This window comes from Ascaphus truei, chromosome 9 (genome assembly GCF_040206685.1).
Source record: "Ascaphus truei isolate aAscTru1 chromosome 9, aAscTru1.hap1, whole genome shotgun sequence".
NCBI lineage: Eukaryota > Metazoa > Chordata > Amphibia > Anura > Ascaphidae > Ascaphus > Ascaphus truei.
The window spans coordinates 15768581-15791360 of record NC_134491.1 but is presented as its reverse complement, the minus strand read 5'-3'; the positions used below and the strand labels follow the sequence as shown (position 1 = coordinate 15791360).

The 22780-nt window shown below is 46.5% G+C and overlaps 2 protein-coding genes across 6 annotated transcripts in view; one reads left to right on the top strand and one right to left on the bottom strand.

Moving 5' to 3' along the window:
- The window catches only part of TEDC1 (tubulin epsilon and delta complex 1), a 59551-nt gene extending 44955 nt beyond the window's left edge, over positions 1-14596 (bottom strand). The window contains exons 1-4 of one of the 2 annotated variants that reach the window (XM_075613485.1): positions 14415-14596; positions 13749-14051; positions 12410-12506; positions 11248-11450 (exon numbers count right to left, since the gene is read on the bottom strand). In XM_075613485.1, the coding sequence (XP_075469600.1) occupies positions 11248-11450; positions 12410-12506; positions 13749-13874 (426 nt within the window). In that variant the 5' untranslated portion in view covers positions 13875-14051; positions 14415-14596. The remainder of the gene's footprint in view (positions 1-11247; positions 11451-12409; positions 12507-13748; positions 14052-14414) is intronic. The other variant, XM_075613484.1, reaches the window with a different exon arrangement.
- SMCO1 (single-pass membrane protein with coiled-coil domains 1) lies at positions 13991-22456 on the top strand. 4 transcript variants are annotated; one of them, XM_075613488.1, is made up of 6 exons: positions 13991-14170; positions 14998-15140; positions 15781-15997; positions 17764-17952; positions 18408-18557; positions 21690-22456. In XM_075613488.1, exons 4-6 carry the CDS (start codon positions 17783-17785, stop codon positions 22102-22104), a joined length of 735 nt encoding a protein of 244 aa, XP_075469603.1. In that variant the 5' UTR covers positions 13991-14170; positions 14998-15140; positions 15781-15997; positions 17764-17782; the 3' UTR covers positions 22105-22456. The 4 variants fall into 4 exon arrangements, with proteins under 4 accessions (XP_075469603.1, XP_075469602.1, XP_075469601.1 ...); XM_075613487.1 differs by lacking the exon at positions 14998-15140; XM_075613486.1 differs by having other exon boundaries at positions 13991-15140.
- Positions 22457-22780: the final 324 nt, after the last annotated feature.

Genomic DNA, 22780 nt, shown 5'->3' with positions numbered 1-22780 from the left:
CCAATACTTACCATGTACTATTCCACAAAGATTGGCATTTATGTAGTACATCCTGTTCTATGTTGAGTATACAAATTAAGGTTTAAAAAAAAAGAAAAGAAAAAAAAAAGCTAGACCGTCAGAAAAAAACATGGTCTGCTTAATTTTAAAAAAAACACAATTGTTTTGGGGTTCTGTTGCCATCTGCTGCGAGTTGAAAGAAGCAAATTTGCCTTGTATACGTGTTTATCAAAGCTATATAAAAGCTAATCAACATAGGGTTGCTTAAGGCAGCGGTTCTCAAGTCCCCCAACCCCCCTCCCAACAGGTCAGGTTTTTAGGATATCCCAGCTTCAGCACTTCAGCACAGGTGTCTCAGAGGCTCAGTCAAAGACTGAGCCACCTGTGCTGAAGCAGGATTATGAAAACCTGACCTGTTGTAAGGGGCTTGAGGAATGGAGTTGAGCACCCCTGGCTTAAGCGTAAAACAAATCTTATGAAGCACACCATCCCATTTGTACAGCACAGCGGTTTTCGTCCATTCAAATAAAATTTGGTGGAATCCTGTTACCTAGTTAATTATGTATTAGATTGAATCTGAGAAACCACATTCTAACAGCGATGAATTCCATGCTGTGCGAAGAGACATCGTTGAAACCTATTGATGTAGAACTTTCGTACTGTGATGAATGACATCCTATGAAGTAAAACAATTCTTTTATTAGAACAGTTGTTATCATGGGTTTGTATTTGGGGGTCAAAGCATTTCAAGGCGCTTAATAAACATCTGTGCATGTCAACAAAAACGCATCACAAATGGACAGTGGATAGAGCTTTAAAATATTCCTATGATATTACTGGCAATATCTTAGAAGAAAGTTGACTTTCCATGATCAATATAATTCAATCTCCCAGCTGGTCAAACCACCAACATGGGCATTTGAAATACAAGACCATGATTCTATGGCCAGACTTCCCAGAGGGTAGGGTGCAAAAGCATGGAGAGACACAGCATCCCTCCCTCTTCCTAATCTCAATCAGTGCTAGTGAGGGGGAAAGGGTGCGTGAGCCTGTTACAGAGAAAGTAGCACTGCAACCAGCAGAGAAAAACACCCTTGTAAAAACAGGAGGCATTTTATCTGTATAATTATGTCAAGACGCTTATGTACAGCTAGTACATTTTGTAATCCTGTGCACGTACAAGCGAACTGGTTGACAAAGTCGCTTCTTATGCACAGCATGGCTGAGCACAAAGCACCAGTGGTTACTATAGGAATTATTCATAATCAAGATAAAAATAGGAAGCATTACAGTAGGCCAAGTAACTACCAGAAATGTGTTTATAAGGGTCTACATACGGGAAACTTTGCTTCATAATACGCTTCTCTAAACACGGATTTCAAACAGACGCTGGAAGTCAGGGCATCAGTCAGTCTTGTAAAGCAGCGTTCTATAATTTCCTCTTTGCAGATTTATGACCAACCATCATTCGTACAAAAATGTGATTCAGGTTTTCCATCAGTGTTTTTATGACTCGTTCACTTTCCCTATTTCTTTCACCAACAGCCTATGAAATCTAATTTAGTAGAGTGCAGCATCCTGCCTCTGCGTTTAACGCAAATTGATAGTGTTACCCCACTGAAAACTAAAGAGCCATCTGAGCCGTGGCATAAAGCGATATAAAAATATGATTCATATCCACATTGGGGAACACACCACAAAGTAACGTTTTTTTAATACTGACATGGTAAATGTTACATTGCAGCAGACAGAATACAAACTGAAACAGTGTTTGACAACTGGATGCTGGTCGACAGACATGCTTACTTTTTATAAAACAGCTTTCTCAATTCTTGTTCTCTTCCCCTGCGTTTTCTCTACCTACAATTTTTTGCCAACATAACTACCTAGAAGTTTAGCATGCTCTGATCTGAATATTGAAGCAGCAATCCCAGGTATCATGATTTATTTATTTTTTCTTACCTGACGTGTTGCCCCAACGGTTCTGGAGCAGCGAGCCTGGAGTGGACCGGGGGGTCCACCAGCCAAACTGGGGGAAACAATATGGCACCAGATTTGGGTCTTGCACCAGCAGCTAATAGGAAAGCCGCAACATCGGGAGGGGATGTTGTTGCTTTTTATGGGTGATCCCAACCTTAATGTTCAAAGTTTTGTGTCAAAACCAACACACACACACTATATTTTCAGGGAAAATAAGAACTCAAATAAATAAAATGAGCAGCCAGGATTGCAGCTTTAAAGACTTCTTATACACCTCCTACAGATATAAAATAAAAGAGTGCCTGTTGGATGCACTCAATACTAATAGAGATGTGTAAAGATGACAGAACTAAATCCTAAGTGTGTGGTGTGGTGTGTGTATATATATAAACAAAGTGAATAAAATAAAATGGCTGGAGGTCAAAAAAAATGGAGGTCTAGTAATAAAGACAAATAAGTCTAACTGAACCACCCAAAACCAACGGTCACAAGATTGGGCAGAGTGTTGGGGTGGCTAGGTAGGTGCACTTGTAGAGTCAGCAGGAAAATGTATTCTGTTTGACAAGGTGTGGCTGTGAAAAATAACAGGGTCACAGAGTTACATTCAGGATCTTAAGAGTCTATATGTACTACAAATAGATAGCTTCCAAATAACCGCCTCATGTAAAAGGCAGGTAGGTGCAACAGAAATAGACCTGCAGAGGAGAGTATGCTTTAAATGGATGAGTAGTCCGCATGTAGATCTGTGAATTAAATCACAGCTATAGGTGTGCTCCAGAATTCGAGGTATAAAAAAGGTACACCACCCATGACTCGCAGAGAAATTCATAATGACCTGAGCTAATGCATTGAAAACCGTAACAAAGTTAAAAATCAGAAGATTCTAGTGCGACGATCAGAGGTCTGTAAGGCAGCAGAGGAATTGCAACAAACGTGCATTGGTATGGAACAGGAGGCCGTAGCATCACGGTAAGACCATCCAGATAGTTTGCCGCAGACAACTTACGTCACAACTAGGCGACCCGACGTACGTTTAGCTATGTGTGCTTTGACCTCAGCCATTTTATGGTCATTCACTTTGTTATACAAACCCACCCACTTTTTTTTTTATATATATACACACACACACACACACACACACACACACACGTATTAAAAGTTATGTTTTAATTCTGTCATCTTTACACATCTCTATTTACTAGTATTGAGTGCAGGGGCTCGTTTTCTTTCTATTGCACACCTCCTACAGGTAAGGAGGACCCTATGCGGTGCAGTATACAGGATTAAAACGACAGATGTAGCATGTAGTTCAAAGTTCAAGTAGCCATATAGGTGTTGGAGAAGTATAGATAGATATAGATATGTCAAGGATTGGACTTCGGCTGAAGTGGATCCCAGTGGCAGGAACAGCAGGGAGCGAAGTAGGGGTCACAAGCAGAGATCAGAGGCAGGCGGCAGGTAGCGAAGTCAGGAAAACAAGCAGAGGTCGGCAACGAGGAAACTGGAACAGGATGATAGCAATAGCTAGCACAGCAGTAAACACAGGAACCTTGAAGGAGCTAAGGAACCAGTATAAACAGGCAAAGAGGAACAGGAAAGGGAGGTTTATATAGGCAGGCTGAGCGGTGGAGCACAGGTGCCGAGGTGTCAGGTATCAGGTTCTGGAATGTTCCTTAGTTTAGCAGCAGCTGTCCCGGTGGACAAGTTTAGGTACTGCAGGCTAGAGAATATGACAAGATATATGTATATCACAAAAGAAAAAAAGAACCCTCACAAAAAGCACTTAGACATATAATACCAAATACAGCTCAACCCCGTTACAGCGCGTGACACGGTAACTTTATGACAAGATATAATTTACACCAAAAATACCTGGGTTGAACTGAACACGGCTGAGATATGATAAAATATAATTTATTCTTTGAAAAAGGTGAACACATGAGATATACAAATAACAGACGAAATATAGACACTTAAGATGGAATGATGAAACAATCAAATCTGGACTGGCAGTTCATACAGCAATCTTGAAAATCACAAAGACAATAGCCATAGGCTGAGCCTGGTTCTTATAAATTATTTCCCATTGAACACAACCTAAACCCAGCCCCTCTCATAAATCAGTGGTGAGGTTGACAGTCTTCCCCAGAGTAAAACTCCTCCCACCCAAGGACTTTTAAAAACTGCTTTTCCTATCTAAATAACTTCATAACTTCAGTTCAGTTCAGTAGTACTTACTGGCACGCGAGACATATTAATACATTCCGGCACGCATGACGCTCCCAATAAGACTAAATATTACTGTGTAATATTAAAATTAAGAGAGATATTAATATCTGTCTCTTAGTACCTGCTAGACATCATGTGTCTGTAATCATTATGTGCAAATCGGTCCCACGAATACACACATCTAGCTTTTAGCACGTTCACCCGAGGACATCTCATAATATTCTTATATTTAATAAGGTCACTCATTCTGATATCTCCTTGTGTAACCACCCCCCTGGCCCCCATAACGTCTTGTCAAGAAATCCTTTGAAGCTGGGCCTCGTGTGTAGAGAACATTTGTCAAAGGTGCTATATTTCACACCCAATGCTCCAGACCTGGGTCCTAGCTGTCTCTACCAGCAATATACCCTTGGTCTGCCAATTAGGTATTAACATACTGTACACTAAACCTCCTCTGTACTTTTCACACCCAACTTCAATCAAGCCTGTTGAAGCCCAGATATTTCTAAAAATACACCACACATTTGTATTTTCCTAAACTGTAGCTCATTAACCACTTAAGCCTCCCGCATCAATCCCAGTGTATGTGTTGGTGCAAACACTGGAACAGAAACAATACATTTTTACAGGGGAATATACATTAGGATTCTGAAGCAAGATAAAAACATATTACTGGACCCCAGTCCAGTTAACCCCTTGCTCCCCAAGTGAGAGCAGGAGGTGGCCAAATGGGGTGTAACCCCTTTAATCCCAGGCCAAACCCCCTCTCCCTTAACAGCGTGGTCCTCAGGGCCACCCGATCCAACCGAGCTATAACCGGGGTCGCACTAATTAAAAAAACAAAAAAAAATGGCCGCGCATGCCCGATCGGGAGGAGGGGGGAGGAGGAGGGGGGAGAAGGAGGGGGGAGAAGGAGGGGGGAGAAGAGGTGGACGGAGGCGGCGGCAGAAAAATGTATTATATATCAATTAAATCCAAAACAAAAACATATCACACATACACAATAGCACACACAAAACTGACTAAAAAAAAAAAAATACCTGTGTGTGCTGTGCACGCGCATAGTAAGTGAAACTTCTTTGACTTTTGTCACAGAAATTGTATTTGTATTGGTGATGTTTTAATTAAAAATCAAAATACAATTTCATTGACAAAACGCAAATAAATTTGACTTAGAACATGCGTACACATCCCTTGTATTTGCACTAAGCGTGAATTCCTCGTGTGTGTGTGCGTGTGACTGTGTGTGTGCGTGTGACTGTGCGACTGTGCGTGTGACTGTGCGACTGTGCGTGTGACTGTGCGACTGTGCGTGTGATTGTGCGACTGTGCGTGTGACTGTGCGACTGTGCGTGTTACTGTGTGACTGTGCGTGTTACTGTGTGACTGTGCGCGACTGACTGTGTGCGCGACTGACTGTGTGTGTGTGCGTGTGACTGTGTGCGTGTGTACGTGACCATGTGCGTGTGTGTGACCGTGTGCGTGCGTGTGACCGTGTGACGTATGCGCAGCCCCCCTGCACCTCACACCTCCCCCTAACCTATTCACAGTCAGTGTGTGTGTGTGTATGTGTCAGTCAGCGTGTGTGTGTGTGTGTGTGTGTCAGTCAGTGTGTATGTGTGTGTGTATATATGTATGTGTGTGTGTCTGTCACTGTATGTGTGTCTCTCTTTCTGTGTCCTGCCCCCTCTCTCTGACTCCCCCCCCTCAAAGGCAGGCAGAGCTGTGGACCCGCGGCGGCTCTGCCTGAGACTCTCCTCCTCCCCTCACACACCCCCCCCCCCTCACAGACAGGCACAGCTGCGGACCCGCGGCAGCTCTGCCTGAGACTCTCCTCCCCCCCCCCCCCTCACAGACAGGCAGAGCTGCGGACCCGCGGCGGCTCTGCCTGAGACTCTCCTCCCCCCCCCCCTCACAGACAGGCAGAGCTGCGGACCCGCGGCGGCTCTGCCTGAGACTCTCCTCCCCCCCCCCCTCACAGACAGGCAGAGCTGCGGACCCGCGGCGGCTCTGCCTGAGACTCTCCCCCCCCCCCCCCTCACAGACAGGCAGAGCTGCGGACCCGCGGCGGCTCTGCCTGAGACTCTCCCCCCCCCCCCCTCACAGACAGGCAGAGCTGCGGACCCGCGGTGGCTCTGCCTGAGACTCTCCTCCCCCCCCCCTCACAGACAGGCAGAGCTGCGGACCCGCGGCGGCTCTGCCTGAGTCTCTCTCCCCCCCCGGCGAGACGCGGCCGCACCGGGCAGATACCTTAATAAAGGCCCCCCCCCTCCGGAAGTGCTGCGTGGGCAGAGGCAGTGTCGGCGGGGAAGGGGGGCAGCACGTCATCGGGAGCTGGCTTCGAGGGGAGCGCTGCAGCGATCCCCTTCTGATGGTGCTGTGGGGAACGCAGCTCACTCTACCCCCCTCCCCCCCGTTCCATGCCTCGGCCGGGGGAGGTCAGCAGGGAGTGGCGGCAATTAAATTTTGAGGGCCGCCGCCGCCGCATGTCAGCGGGTGGGGGGAGCAGAGCTCGTTAGGAGCTGCGGCGGCGGTTACCCTCCATGATCCCTGGGCTCCTCTCCTCCTCCGACCCCGGCGGCGCTCAGTCAGCGGGACGCAGGAAAGCGGAGGTAGGGAGGAGAGAGGCTGCGCGGCATGGCAGCGGCCGTTAGGAGCGGCGGCTATCGCCGCCGCATATGTCACGGTGTGTGGGGGGTGTGGGGCTCGGGGGGGGTGATTAGGAGCGGCGCCGGCGCCGGCCGCCGCCGCATCTGATTTGTGGAGCGGGTGTGATGTCAGTGTTGGGGTCGGGTCGGGCTGAGCCAGAACACAGCCCGGCCTCAACTGCCAGCACTGACGTCACATCCGTTTCATTTGTCTCCACAATTCTTTTTTGCCCCATCACGAATAAGGTGCCACTAAGGAAGTTTCACTTCAAAAACCAAATACAATTTCATTGACAAAACGCAAATACATTTTGACTTTGAAGGTGCGTGCTCGGCACACATCCCCTGTATTAGCTATTTTCACTAGGTGTGAATTCCTCGTGCGTGTGACTGTGTGTGCGTGCGTGTGACTGCGTGTGCGTGTGACTGTGTGTCTGTGTGCGTGTGACTGTGTGTGTGTGTGCGTGCGTGTGACTGTGTGTGTGCGCATGTGTGATGTATACGCACCCCCCCTGCACCTCGCATATGCCCCTGCACCTCACATATCCCCCTGCACCTCACATCACCCCCCTGCACCTCACGTCACCCCCCCCTGCACCTCACATCACCCCCTACACCTCCTCACCTCACATCACCCCCTACACCTCCTCACCTCACATCACCCCTACACCTCCTCACCTCACATCACCCCCCTTCACCCCCTCACATCACCCCCCTTCACCTCCTCACCTCCCCTCACCCCCTACAACTCCCCTCACCCCCTGCACCTCCGATCACCCCCATGCATCTCCTCACATCACCCCCCTTCATCTCCTCACATCACCCCCCTTCATCTCCTCACATCACCCCCCTTCATCTCCTCACATCACCCCCCTTCATCTCCTCACCTCACCCCCCTTCATCTCCTCACCTCACCCCCCTTCATCTCCTCACCTCACCCCCCTTCATCTCCTCACCTCACCCCCCTTCATCTCCTCACCTCACCCCCCTTCATCTCCTCACCTCACCCCCCTTCATCTCCTCACCTCACCCCCCTTCATCTCCTCACCTCACCCCCCTTCATCTCTCCTCACCTCACCCCCTGCACCTCACCTCCCCTCACCCCCTGCACCTCACCTCCCCTCACCCCCTGCACCTCCCCTCACCCCCTGCACCTCCCCTCACCCCCTGCACCTCCCCTCACCCCCTGCACCTCCCCTCACCCCCTGCACCTCCCCTCACCCCCTGCACCTCCCCTCACCCCCTGCACCTCCCCTCACCCCCTGCACCTCCCCTCACCCCCTGCACCTCCCCTCACCCCCTGCACCTCCCCTCACCCCCTGCACCTCCCCTCACCCCCTGCACCTCCCCTCACCCCCTGCACCTCCCCTCACCCCCTGCACCTCCGATCACCCCCTGCACCTCCGATCACCCCCTGCACCTCCGATCACCCCCTGCACCTCCGATCACCCCCTGCACCTCCGATCACCCCCTGCACCTCCGATCACCCCCTGCACCTCCGATCACCCCCTGCACCTCCGATCACCCCCTGCACCTCCGATCACCCCCTGCACCTCCGATCACCCCCTGCACCTCCGATCACCCCCTGCACCTCCGATCACCCCCTGCACCTCCGATCACCCCCTGCACCTCCGATCACCCCCTGCACCTCCGATCACCCCCTGCACCTCCGATCACCCCCTGCACCTCCGATCACGGCGGCAGAGTAGGAGGAGGGAGTAGGAGGAGGGCACAGGTTGTGTTGCCCCGCAGTGCCGGGGATCAGGGCAGGGAGGACGGCGAGGAGACCCATGTGTGGCTGTAGCTGGGAGGTCCCATTCCGGTTAGGAAAGGGGGGGGGCTGTCCCGGTCGGGCGGTCTCTGCTGTCCCGGGCAGCAGACGGGGCACGGGCAGCAGACGGGGCACGGCAGCACAGATGTCAACAGCCGCGGCAGCGGGCGGGGAACGGCGCCGCTGCCAACCGCTTCTGCGCATGCGTGGCTTTCCTCTGTGTCCCCATAACTACTGCGCATGCGCGGCTTGGCAGCGGATGTGAGGGGATGTCATCGGCCATGTGGGGGGAGCAGCGGCTGTTATGAGCGGCGCCGGATTTTTTGAGCGGGTGTGATGTCAGTGTTGAGGTCGGGCTGTGCCAGAACACAGCTCGGCCTCAACTGCCAGCACTGACATCACATCCGTTTCATTTCTGTCTCCACAATCCATTTTTGCCCCAGTTCGAATGAGGTGCCACTAAGGAAGTTTCACTTCAAAAAAGCCTGCCTACTGAACTCGAAATAATGAGGACAATTGAAAAGGACTTGCACACAACAAAGTTGAAAGGGACAAAGAACCCCCCAACCCCCCCCCCCCCCTATATTAAAAGCAAACCACACTGGGGACAAAGTACCCATGTGATTACAACCAGACGGTTATACAAGAGAGGGAGAAAATCATTGAACCCAAACTATGAAGCTATACACCTGTGGCTCAAAATAGAGCCATATAAAATGAATAATAAGGGAACACCCTGAAGGACATAAACAGACATGCATCCATGAGAACAGTCATGAATCCAAAAACATACATATGTTAGATGTTAAACCTTCCTAAATATATGGAGGCTGCAAACATTGCCTGAAAGGGAGGGGAGAAAACACTCCAATAAAACCCAAAATCAGATGTAACAAGGTAATGCAAACAAAATACTGTCAAGCGCTTCGGTGTGAAGCAAATGCACCTATGGTGTCATTGATGACATGTGGGGCTGTGAAAAGGGAGCAGTGTGGACCACAAGGATAACCGGAGTATCTGAGCAAGGTAATGACCCTTACCTCAATCTCAGCTCCTGGTCTGGGTCCCGCTCTCCTCTAGTTCAGCTCCTGCGTGCAGCCAGCATGGAAGATACAGCTGTGTGGAAGAATTGTTCCACACAGCTGTAACAAGGTAATGCTAAGGTACTGTGAGATCACGCCGCTAATGCGGATGTACACTTAGAACCAGCAGTAAATGGATATACTCGGCTCATGCAGGTGCGTGACCGTAGATGAACACAATGTCCTGCTGTGGGTAACCCACAACAAAGTGCAGCTAATGAAAATAATCCAGCAGCAAAGTCCTGATAATAACAAAAGTCCAAAAAAGAGCAGTAGTACGGCAGTCAGATTGAAACCACTGGTGAGTATTTTAGAGGAGTATTATCACTTCAAGGACTCTGACTATTTCCATAGCACGTTTAATGCCCTCGGCTGCTAAGAGCTTAAACCGGGTAATGTCCAACAGTGCTAGCCAAATGTCCCCTGCTCCGAAAGTGACAAAGCATACAGTATAGCACTGCATCATTAAGAAAAAAAAAGGCTAGATTCTGAATTTGTAAGCTTGAATTAAAATATTCATACATCAGCAAAAAAAAAAAAAATTACATTCATGCAAATATTTTTAGGAAAAAGACGTAAAACAATTTCTACAAACTAATTTTCGCTGCATTATGGCATTTTGTTCAATGTATTGCAAAAAAAAACAAAAAAAACATTGCAAAACTCATGGTGAACCCACTGGCGTCACTATGTGCGCAGTACCCTCCAGCTGTGTTTCATGTTTAAATACCTTAGCACAGTAGTGCGCAAACTGGGGGGCGCGGGGGTTACAGAGGCCCCGCGCGCTTTCCAAAGGCACTTAAATTAAGTGCCGGGAAGTGGCGAAGGCCTCTGTAAAACTCACTTACCTTGGCTCCGGCGGCTTCTTAGACGCGTCGCCATGTCAACGCGGCATCAAATGACGCCACGAGGTCATGTGACGTCACATTGCCATGGCAACATGAAGTCATGACGCCGGAGCCGAGGAGAGAGGGGAATTGCCGGGAGGGGGGCGCAGGGGGAAAAAAAACAAAAAAAGTTTGCTCTCCCCTGCGGCTTAGCAGTGTTATCTGATTCCCAAGAAAGATACAAATCACCTTGAAAGTAACGTATTTGTGTGTTACAAAAAATATAACCATTCTGCTTTCTCTGGGAACACTACATTTAAGCTACTTATGTTTATCTGTTTGAAAAATGATGGCAGCAAAACTACAATGTAAAGAAAATGGCTAAAAAGAGAAACATATCTGCGGATTTACGGATTGGAAAACAGTCTTATTTCCAAAAGACATTAAAAAAAATGTTTAAAAAAAAAAAAATGTTTTAAAAAAAAAAAATTAAGCATTTTTGTAACACTTTAAAAATACTAATACTTGTCAGAATTTTTTTTCAAAACCGCTCCATTTAGCAGTCGTTCCCTTTCTCCCTAGGAGGGACTGCCGCTTGAAGAAAAAAGTTGTCAAATATACAAGCCAATGTTTTTTCAAAAATGGGTTAGGATTTGTAACCTTTTTCAGTGGCGTTATTTGCTTTATGAATACATAAGTGAAATACAAACCGTGCAAGCTGTTATCTCGTCACCGACTTTAACTCTGTTGATTTCCAGTATTTTCTCGAGAAGCTTAATCCTATTTAGGAGCCAGGAGAAAGCCAGCAGCGCCTCCCTGCTTCCCTCTGTACCGTCGTGGGGAAGATGATAGAAAGCAGACCTCCCGTAGCCCTGGTTCCACAGTACAGATTTCACAAATGTAATTTGATTTTCTGCAAAGCAGACACAAGAAGGATAGAGTACGTGCAACAAAAACCCTCCCCCAAACAATGTACAATCCTGACAAAATCCCTCCCCCAAACAATATAATCCCGAGAAAAATCCTCCCCCAATGTATAATCCCGACCCAAGCAATGGTGCATCAGCAGCGAATACATTTTTTGATATAGATGCGTTGAGAAATATCGCAGATGTGTTGGGATGTTGCCTGATCACTTGAATCCTACTGAATGTAAACTCCGATATTCTAAAATATACTGGGATATGTCGTGTTATCATTAAGAGCAGCAAAAGTCCAAAAAGGCAAAATGGCATAAATACAGTACTGTATTGCATTTATTCCATACTTGCTTTTTGTGATCATATGACATTTTTTGTTGACATCATTATTTTGTGTATTCACATTTAATATACTATTACTTTGGAACATTTATTTGGTAGACTGACATTTTTTGTGACTGACTCCATTTTTTCTTAGCTGTAATGATGGTGGTGAGAGACAATTTGCGAAAATCACTATTTTAATTTTTTTTTTTTTTAAATTCCAATATTATGTATATTTCTCTTCCATATTGTACTGCCGGGGGGGGGGGGGGCTCAACTCCAGTCCTCAAGCCCCCTCAACAGGTCACGTTTTCAGGATATCCCAGATTCAGCATCTGTTCTGAATATGGGATATCCTAAAAACCTGACCTATTGGGGGGTGAGGGGTGCCTTGAGGACTGAAGTTGAGCACCCCTGATCTACTGTATGGGAGAGTTGTGAAAGAACTCTCATTTTTTGACTAGATCATTAAGAACAGTAACACTGGCAACATCTCTAGCAGAAAGTTTATGTTCAGACAAGTAACAGGAACCACCACTTTGTTATTATTATTATTATTATTATAACTTAGTTTGCTAAATGTCTGAGACATAGTGCATATGATTTCAATAGGGAGAATGTTAGGTACCTACGGTTTCCTTTTCGTTTGTTGCAGTTGGAGAACCATCTTTTCCTTGGTAGATTTGTTTCAACAAGCAATACAACAGCTTCCAAAACTCAGCCGTCTACGAAATAAAAATAAGATAGTCAAATGTGACAATTCAGAACGCAAGTTATTATAAATCAGGCCGCAAAATATTGAGACGCAGCAGAATGAAGTGAATTTTTTTTAGTCCTGATTATTAATTTATTGGGCATGGCGCTGCAGTGGTATACCCAGTTTAAATCCAAGCATTTGGATTTAACAGCCTTGAAGGTTTACTGTACAGTTTAAAGAAAAAAATGGGTGTCCCTGTCAATAAACATGTGGATAATCCATAATCTCCTATCAATTTCCACTGACTGTTTTCAGGAATCTTATCAGGGAGAAAGTAGAAAATGGAGAGGGAGGACCTGTCTGCGTTCATCTGCTATAGGAGTAAAGATTAACCCTGATTACAGAGATACAGTACATACTTAACAGGTACAGTACATGGTTTGGGGGTTGAGTACCTATTAAAAGGCCAGATGTACCCATTGGTTAAAGCTCAGAAGCTTCAGATAATTGAAGCAGTTGGAAACTGCTAACACATACACTGACAAGCAGACCTAATAACAACACATGGACATACAATGATAAGCAGACCTAATAACACATACAATGATAAGCAGACCTAATAACACATACAATGACAAGCAGACCTAATAACACATACACTGACAAGCAGACCTAATAACACATACACTGACAAGCAGACCTAATAACACATACACTGACAAGCAGACCTAATAACACATACACTGACAAGCAGACCTAATAACACATACACGGACAAGCAGACCTAATAACAACACATGCACATACAATGATAAGCAGACCTAATAACACATACACTGACAATCATATCTAATAACAACACATGGACATACAATGACAAGCAGACCTAACACATGCAATGAGAAGCAGACCTAATACACGCCTTTGTTGGAGGGATTTTACCACCTGTCCAGTGTACATATCCCAATATAAAACAAATGTGTGAGGGTTTCAAATGATCAGACTTGTAACCAATTAAAAAACACGACTGCAGATTATTATTATTAGTTGCAGCACTTTTCCAAATCCATTGAATGTATATAACTTGTATCTAAGTATTAATGATATTATATTGTTACCTGCAAATAATTGCACCAAATATGAAAATAAAAAAAGTTACAAAAAAGTTTCCTTTCATTACAAACAATAGACATAGTTATTGCAGCCATGTCCACCGTTGGAGATACTCGGCCTCACTCTACATCCCCGTGCTGGTACCCAGGATACTCACCGGCTCAGGCCGGTTAAATTTGGCCCTGCGGAAGGCCTCCGGACCCGGGCTTCCCCCGCCGCCGGACAGCACCCGGCACAGCGCGGATAAAGCCTCCCGTATCTGCGCGTTTCCCGCCTGCCTCATCTCCGCCTCGCTGTGCGGAAAGGCAACTCGTTGCTAGGCAACGAAACGACGTCTAATCAGAGAACCCGGAAGCGAAGGGGATAAATGCGTCACTGGTTGGAAGCTTCCAGCGGCCATCTTTGTTTCAGGCAAACAGCCCATGTGTCCCGTAATGGAATAGCTGAATAATCTAGTCACCTGTGTACAAAATTAGCACATTATTCACCCCTCCCCCTCCAGCAATGTGACTGCTTTGACGTTAGTTTAGTGAAACTGTATTTATATACCTATACCCTCCACCTGTACCTATTTAACAGGTACTGTATCATTAATTTCCAACACTTCCCAGATTGAAATAGGTACACACATTTACATCCCCCCCATATAAACCCCCATACTCCTATAAACCCACAATCCACTCATATAGACTCCCATACACCTCACACCACTCCTATAGGCCCCAAAACTCCTATATATCCCTACACCTCATAGATTCCCCAACACCCCTTCAAAGAAACTCCCAACACCTCTAAAATATTTTCAAATAAAACCGCCTCTTACCTTTACCCCAGACAGGGCAGTTAGTGGCAGAGGGACTGGGGCTTCGGGAGCAGAGCCCTTAACCCCAGACAGGGCAAGTAGTGGCAGAGGGGCTGGGGGAGCAGAGCTCTTAACCCCAGACAGGGCAGTTAGTGGCAGAGGGACTGGGGCTGTGGGAGCAGAGCCCTTCACCCCAGACAGGGCAAGTAGTGGCAGAGGGGCTGGGGGAGCAGAGCTCTTAACCCCAGACAGGGCAGTTAGTGGCAGAGGGACTGGGGCTGTGGGAGCAGAGCCCTTCACCCCAGACAGGGCAAGTAGTGGCAGAGAGACTGGGGCTGTGGGAGCAGAGCCCTTAGCCCCAGACAGGGCAAGTAGTGGCAGACCACCTAACAAAATAATTTATAACTATTTAACTTTTAGGGTGCAGCGTTGATATAATTTTACATGTATTATGTAAATTGTAGTATTCTTCACTCACGTTGTAATAAATATTAATTACACAATGTATTATACTTTCATTGTCGCTTAATCGACAGCGTAAAGGGAAATAAAAAATCAGATTTGCCCGAGTTGCTTACAGCTCATCAAATTCAAACCTCTATAGGACCCCCAATGACTCTTGCCCGGACCCAAGTACCCTAAGGCCACCCCTGGCACGGCTTCCTATTGGCCTGCGGGACATTTAAGCCGCGATTATGTTCCCCACGAACAGCCCTGCCGGGGTTGCGACCAGCACCCCCTAAGGAGGTATGTATCTCCAGAAGCAGTGTTGCCCCGAAGTTGAAATTAATGGGGTTCAGCTCCGGAGACCCCCTGCTTCAAACCTATTTAAAAAGGAGCGCAGGGTGGCTGCTTTAAGTGGGATAAAGCCTAGATCATACATGGTGATGTGGACCCAATTATAGTATTGTATTCCCATTTGTTGTTCTCATACTCAATACATTTCAAACATGGAAATCTGATCAATGTTTTTGCATGGGGATTTTTTTATTCGCTGCTCCATAGATATAGGTATATATTATACAAATAAATAAATGCATAGAATACCAAAGCACTCTATACTGTAAGAAAATATATATTATTTCCAGTATGTAATTTGAGTGAGGTGGATTTGGTGATGTTTACAAATTCCAAATTCAGGGCTGAGAACCTATATAAAGTCCCCATTACACTGATTGCTTCACAAAACGACGCTAATTTGACATAAACTTGATTAAAGACCCGTGTCACGTATAACATTTCCTGCAACAACAAACATAAAACACCACTTCTTTTGCTGTGCTTTTCCTCGAGCTAGATACGGCGCCACTAAAGGCTTCCCTGAATGTTTTTCGCTCCCGTTTATAACACGTCTCTCTGCTCCTGTCTCTATTTTTGGCTCTGCTAGCTTTAAAAAATAACTTGGGTTGCAAAGTGATACCCCGATCCGAGCCGGAGACCTCGCTGAGCTGCGCTCTTGACATTTCCAGAGGACAGAGAGGAGAAGCAACCGGCGTTTTTCGGCTTATCGGCAGCCCAGTTTGGAGTCGATTTACCCGGATTTGTGGCCGGAGAATGTCGAAGAAACCCATCCCTTTCTCCTCTTTTAAACCAGCAATAAACAGGTCATTGGCGTCATGTGTTGGGTAAACGGAAAAAGCTCCCATAAGCAGACCCTTGCCAGTGTAATCCTACTTGGGACTAACAGGAACTAATAATAGTGACATGTTTAAGGCAGGGGGTGCTCAACTCCTGTCCTCAAGATCCCCCAACAGGTCAGGTTTTAAGGATATCCCTGCTTCAGCACAGGTAGCTCAATCAGTGGCTCAGTCTTTCATTGAGCCACCTGTGCAGGAAGCAGGGATATCCTTAAAACCTGACCTGTTGGGGGATCTTGAGGACTGGAGCTGAGCCCCACTGGTTTAAGGGGTTAAATCTGGGTGACCGACACCAGTTGTACAAATATCTGACACCTAAGAGTATTTAAAATATATATTTTTTAAACTTACAGTAGTTTTTAAACATGGACAGCTGAGACTTGGGAGGGTTTAATTTCCTTTGGTGTGCTATCAATATGTGCCGAACAGGAGTTTGTGCAGGTAACCCCCACCCCCTCTCTCTTCTTGATCAACATTAACCTTCTAATAGAGACACACGGTGCTAGATGTTGAGTAACAATCTGATTGACGAGGTCTCTCCTCCACCCCCAATATTAAGAGACCTGAAAGTCTTCCTCATTTCCAAAGACATCAAAGCAGCAAAATCCTTGCTTTAGTCTGGTTACATTTGTTTAAGGAAGATGATTACACTGTTACTTTGTATTATAAATGTTGTTCTGATTTGCAAACCAACAGGGACTGCAGCATTAAATAGGGAACATCTTGATGTGTACTGGAGGGTAGTCATGCTCTAAACCACGTTAGTACAGATAAGGCGCTAAACTCCCGTTCAAAGCAATGGGAGTTTTTGTGCGTTAGTGCCTAAAAGATTAGTAAATGCAGGGAACAGTCTTTAAGCAGTCAAAAAAAAATTCAGATACACTTAAATTCTGCAAGATTGAAGTACTGAGAAGAAGCTCCAGATGCTGCATCTATGGGCCTATTCACTCAAGTGAGATTTTATTGAATGATCAGTAATGGCTATCACACTTTAGTGCATAACCCGCTATTATGTAGCAAATAGGTTAAAAAAAATGCCCTGTACCTTCACTTCCTGTTTTTCTGGGAAAGAAAGCGCAGGAAATCCCCCGATCTCTTACCTAGCGGATGTTGACACCTTGGAAATGTGAATGCGTGTCTAAAATTAACATGTTTAAAGTGTTTTGGTTCCGGAATTCATTTAATCGGCAGGTTGCTATGATCAACAATTGGACCTTTTTCAGCTCTTTCGGGCATGGCCAGTGCAAAAAAACAACACCCCATCTCCAAAAGGAAAGAAATCCCCCAAATCAATAGGATTGTTTCCTTTGATAAATCTGGTGCAGTTCACTGGTCCAGTATCTGCCCCAGTTTTGCAGCCGGGAGACCTTAGTACAGGAGTGGCCAACTCCAGTCCTCAAGGGCCACCAACGGGCCAGGTATTAGGGATATCCTTGCTTCAGCACAGGAGACTCAATCAGTAGCGCAGTCTTCGACTGAGCCACTGATTGAGCCACCTGTGCTGACGCAGGGATATCCTGAAAACCTGACCGGTTGGTGGCCCTTGAAGACTGGCGTTGGCCGCCCCTGCCTTAGTACATAACCCCTTTAATCTGCTTCGGAAAATAGACACCGTCATTTCATTCTCTAGTTAGGGATACAACTTTGGATTCTCCAAAGAAGCTTTGAGCCAATGACATGCTCTGGGTGCCAAACTAAGACTCTCACACACCGGGCATCATATTTTCCCGCAGGTCACAATAGCCCTGTGTGATGTCAGCAGTTTGCCAAGAAAGTCCAGTGAAAGACACGGCACCTCTTTTGGCTACCTACAGCTCTAGTATCAAAATGCAGCCCTCCTGTGGGAGTCTAAATCAGTCACACTCACTTCTCCCTGCCTTGCTCCAGAAACACAGGGAAAAGATCCATTGTTCTGAGAAAAGGTGAAGTTGTGTGTTGGGAATGGGGTGGTATGGAGATGTATTGGCAGGTCATGTGTTGGTGTAAAGCTAAGGATACATTAGCATGGTACCAGCCTCAGGACTGAAATGTCTCATCACAGAAGTGCCTGGTTGAGGATATTAAGTAGCAAGCATAGGCGTAGCATCCATATATGTAAAAAAAGCACAAGGCTTACACTATAACAACATGAAATAGAAATGTCACTATCATTTGTGCATACATAATATTTACCCTGTCTGACTCCCCCAGAAACAGCCTTCATTGGGTTGTATGGGCAGTACAATGTACGCCGGAGGATAGCTAATGTGGTATAACAACATCTTTATTAGAATCTCACTGTTGGATGAACAGAACATACCATTGAAGTATACCAAGTTGATTGTGCCGAGAAGTTGGGTAGGATCTGAGCCCAATTATAACTCTCTCTTTCCTTTAGGCTGGAGAAGAAGTTAGAGATCTTACACCTCCAGTTTGATTTTCTGCAGAAAGCAGCAGATGAGTTAACCCAACGATTGGAGCAGCAAGGAGAGTCCGTGGTGAGACAGGCTGGACAAGATGAGATGTGGATCTCACTATTGGAAGACAGGTGAGCTCAACACCAGTAGGCTGGACATCCTGTTCTACTACGGAGGTTCTAAATAATGAGCGAATGATTCCACTCTTTGCACCTGAACAGGTTTGTAAGGCAAAGCAAAGAGGCACAGACCTCTCCATTAGCAAGAGCATGAGGAACCTGGCTATGTTATTGTACATAAGTGGTTACTTAGTCAAACTTCTTCTCACGTTAAGGGCCAGGTGCTCTAAACCCAGTTTAAGCCACTAACCCGTTACCATGATGTTAACCTCACTCATCGTCAAATTGAGAGTAACAATGTATCCTCAAAGGACAATAACATTAAGCCAGTACAAAGTGTGCAAATGAAGCATTATCTTAGCATCGCCGATCCTCTATAGCCCGTTAAGGTTTTACACAGGGAATGAACGTTGCGTGTATTATACCTAATTTTGCTGTTACTCCTAACCAGAGATTAGTGGTCCTGGTACGCTACGGGTTGTGACTTCTAATAAATAATTGATGCAAATAAATGTTTGAGGGGAATTATCTTAGATATGATTGAAATGTATCAATAAAAAGCTCAAGATTTAGTGTGCATCGACAGAAAAGGTAAGTATGTGAAAAACAGACTTCAAAAAACACATGGAAGAGCAAGGAGGTAACTGATATGGGCATGAAATTGGTATACGGATATTAAAAATATTAATATTAACTATTTATTAAGTACTGTATATAGAAAGAGGGGGTGCAAATCAAAATAGAAAGCAGATGATCACAGAGCATGTGAGCAAAAGAAATGCATACTGAATGGATAATAATACAAAAGAATAAAAATGGTGGCGCCCCACTTGTTGGTAAAGGAGCTCCAGAGGTATCAATGCAGCTTCTATGAATGACCCTTCCACCAACCAGTCAAACTGGAGCACCTTGGCTAGAGAGCAAAGACAGCCTCCTATGGTGTAGGGTTCCGCAGACGCCAGGGTGGGTGAGCGGGGACAACTTTGCCAGCTGTCCCAGACCAGGCGGCACGTCAGCACCCCCACAGAGCACTGACCCGGCATCAGCAGCAGCCGCCCGGTCACTGCTCTTTCCTCTCCCTGCCTCTGCCGTCAACTTCCGGCTGACAGGAAGGAGAGGAAGCATCACGCAGGCTCTCAGCACCGACTCCCTTAGGCCTTGGACATGGTAAAAAATACCGTGCTGAGCTAGCACCCTTACCTCCTGCATCTGGTATGTGTGTGGCTTTAGCAGGCGCGTGCGGAGGCGTGCTGAGGTGTGCGGAGGCGCGCTGAATTGCAGCCGACAGATTAATTTACATTTTCGCGCTTACAGGAGCGGAGGGCCGGTCACGTGACCGCAAACAGCCAATGGGAACGAGGGACTCGTTACGCCTCCGCCCCGCCTCCCAAGCGCGCTTGCTGTCTTGCCTGAGCAAGCGGGGCTGAGCACGAGCGCTGAGGGGCGCGGTTGGTATTACCATGTCCGCGGCCTTAAAGAGACAGCGTGTGTCTGTGTGGGGGAGAAAGAGAGTGTGTCTCTCTGTGTGGGGGGAGTGTGTGTGTGGGGGAGAGAGAGAGTGTGTGTGTGGAGGGAGTGTGTGTGTGTGTGTGTGTGTGTGTGTGTGTGTGTGTGTGTGTGTGTGTGTGTGTGTGTGTGTGTGTGTGTGTGTGTGTGTGTGTGTGTGTGTGTGTGTGTGAGAGTGAGTGTAAGGGACAAAGTGTGGTGGAGAGGGATCGTAAGGGAGTGAGATACAAGAGACAGGGGCGAGGGTTGGGGTTTCCCAGAATTTCACAATCGAATTGTAGGGTTCCGTAACAAAAAAAGGTTGAACGCCACTGTAGTATAAACCATGAATTAGTTACAAATTCAAAAGTAATACACCTAATACATAACTGATGCTGCCCTCCTGTTCCCTTGCAACGTGATGTCACACGCTTGCCGATAGCGCATGCGAAGAAGTGGCCAGCGCCGCTCACACATGTGCGTCCACCACCACTCGCGCATGCGCGGGGCGACAAGCCGCATGCCCGCTCCAAATTCTGCCGCCCCCAAATTCTGCTGCCTTTGCTCTCGAGCCTAGGTGCTACTCCCCTCCAAACCTTGGAGTAGTCCTTTCACCGCGTTTGGATCGGTGTAACACCCCAGTTCAGTATCATTAAACTAACATAGCCACATGTCTCTTTCCCAACTTCAGGTAAGTGCCTATTTCAGGGTCTGGATTGGAGTACTGCGAAGACGTACCTATCGTCCCATTATTGGAGGATAACACAAAGTTATGCTACAATAACGTGACGGTAACCTTATGCTAATGAGATGTAGAACGCCCGTTGTTTTTGCATGTAATTAGCTTTGAGGATACACATTAACCTCAGGGAGGATGACGTCCATATCTGTGTATTGGGTAACGTCACGTTATGAGCCCTGATCTGACAGAGCTTTGTGGTTCTAGTCTTAGAGCAGAGAGGTGGCCAACTCCAGTCCGCAAAAGCCACCAACAGGTCAGGTTTTAAGGATATCCCTGCTTCGGCACAGGTGGCTCAATCAGTGTCTCAGTGGTTGACTGGCCAACTCCAGTCTTCAAGGGCCAACAACAAGCCAGGTATTAGGGATATCCCTGCTTCAGCACAGGTGGCTCAATTAGTGGCTCAGTCGAAGACTAAGCCACTGATTGAGCCATCTGTGCTGAAGCATGGATATCTGTAAACCCTGATCTGTTAGTGGCCCTTGAGGACTGGAGTTGGCCAGTCATTGACTGAGCCACCGATTGAGCCACCTGTGCCGAAGCAGGGATATCCTTAAAACCTGACCTGTTGTTGGCCCTTGAGGACTGGAGTGGAGAAGCCCTGCCTTAGAGTGTAAGCTCTCTGAGACAGGGATTGCCTTTCCTATTGTCTGATTTGATGCTTGCTTGCACGTATGATAGTAGAAGAATTCCCGTAATGCAGTGTCCCTTTTGTAAAGCGCTGCAGACATTTTTGGAGCTACTGTACATAAATAATTTATACATAACGGGAAAATATCATAGTCAATTATTATTAAAGACAAAGTGCAACAACCCAATCTAGAAGACGTTTAAGACACACACACTCAGATGTAGCAAATTGCAGAGGCCCGTAGCGAAATGGGGATTTCTTCCAACCTCTTCCATCATTTCACTCGCAGCTTTTCGCCTCTGGAGCTGAACGTCTTCTATAGTTACGCTGTTGACACACTGAGCCGGCTGCATTCTCTGGTGCAGGGGCAGCTGCCCGAGATGGTGCGAGAGCTTCCCACGCTGGCTGCCATCATGAAACGGAAGAGCCGCAGCCAGAGGATAAGACAGGCCTTCGACGTCGGTCTGAGGACACTGGACCTCTGCGAGGAGGAGATCAAGACCCTGTGCACCTTCTTCATCACCCATTGCTACAAAGCGCAGTACTTGTCACTGAAGAAGCGGGACGCATGTGCAGAGAACATCAGGGATACTATCGCACATGTGGTAAAGAACCAAATGCTGCAGCGGAGCTTGCAAGGGGCAGTGCGGGTAGTGGAGAAGGGCAGGAGCGTCAACATTGTGGATGTAGTCGGGAATTTGTGATCTAGAAGTTTAATGACGGGACCGTGTTATCTTTTCTTTAAGCACATATCACTTAGACATCTACGGGCCATATTTACTCTCAGGGCTCAAGGCACCTTACACCTCATTCATTTGTACGGACCTTAAAGTGCCTTCATCCCTTGAGTGCCAGACCAGCACTTGAGGGGTTAAGTCTTAGCACCATTCAGTAGATATGGGCGTGCTTAAACACTATTGCTAAGAGAGGGCATTTTAAGTGTGTTGGTATCAATGTATGGAGGTGCTGTGCGTGGACATAGCATTTCTGGGGCATCAGTGATCTATTTGGGGTTGATTGTAGTGACGTCTCTAATACAATGTGTTGCATCAAAAATGTCATCTCTTTCTTTGTGTTGATTTAATTTGTCTGGTCTTTTGTGGATGTAGCAACATTTCTTATATACAATTCTGTACTTCAATATGTAATTATCAGCAAATAGATACACAACGCACTAATCTAGCATGTATACACATATAGTATGTGCAAGGAGACATTTCTACACACACAGTATCACCATGCAAAATGGTACTGAAACACTTGAAATAACCACCTAGAACTAGAAAGCAATGAGTATTAGGCTGCTTTTACATTACTTGGCTCCCATAAAGCAAACTAAAAACAATAAATTAGTACAAAGTGCCCACTAACACAGGGGAG

What these genes read in the sequence shown, in the direction of transcription:
- SMCO1 (XM_075613487.1), top strand. Translation starts at nt 17,783, where the DNA reads ATGTCAGCAGTTTGCCAAGAAAGTCCAGTGAAAGACACGGCACCTCTT. An exon ending in ATCCATTGTTCTGAGAAAAG is followed by an intron (nt 17,953 to 18,407) that starts GTGAAGTTGTGT and finishes TCTTTCCTTTAG; the next exon opens with GCTGGAGAAGAAGTTAGAGA. An exon ending in ATCTCACTATTGGAAGACAG is followed by an intron (nt 18,558 to 21,689) that starts GTGAGCTCAACA and finishes TTTCACTCGCAG; the next exon opens with CTTTTCGCCTCTGGAGCTGA.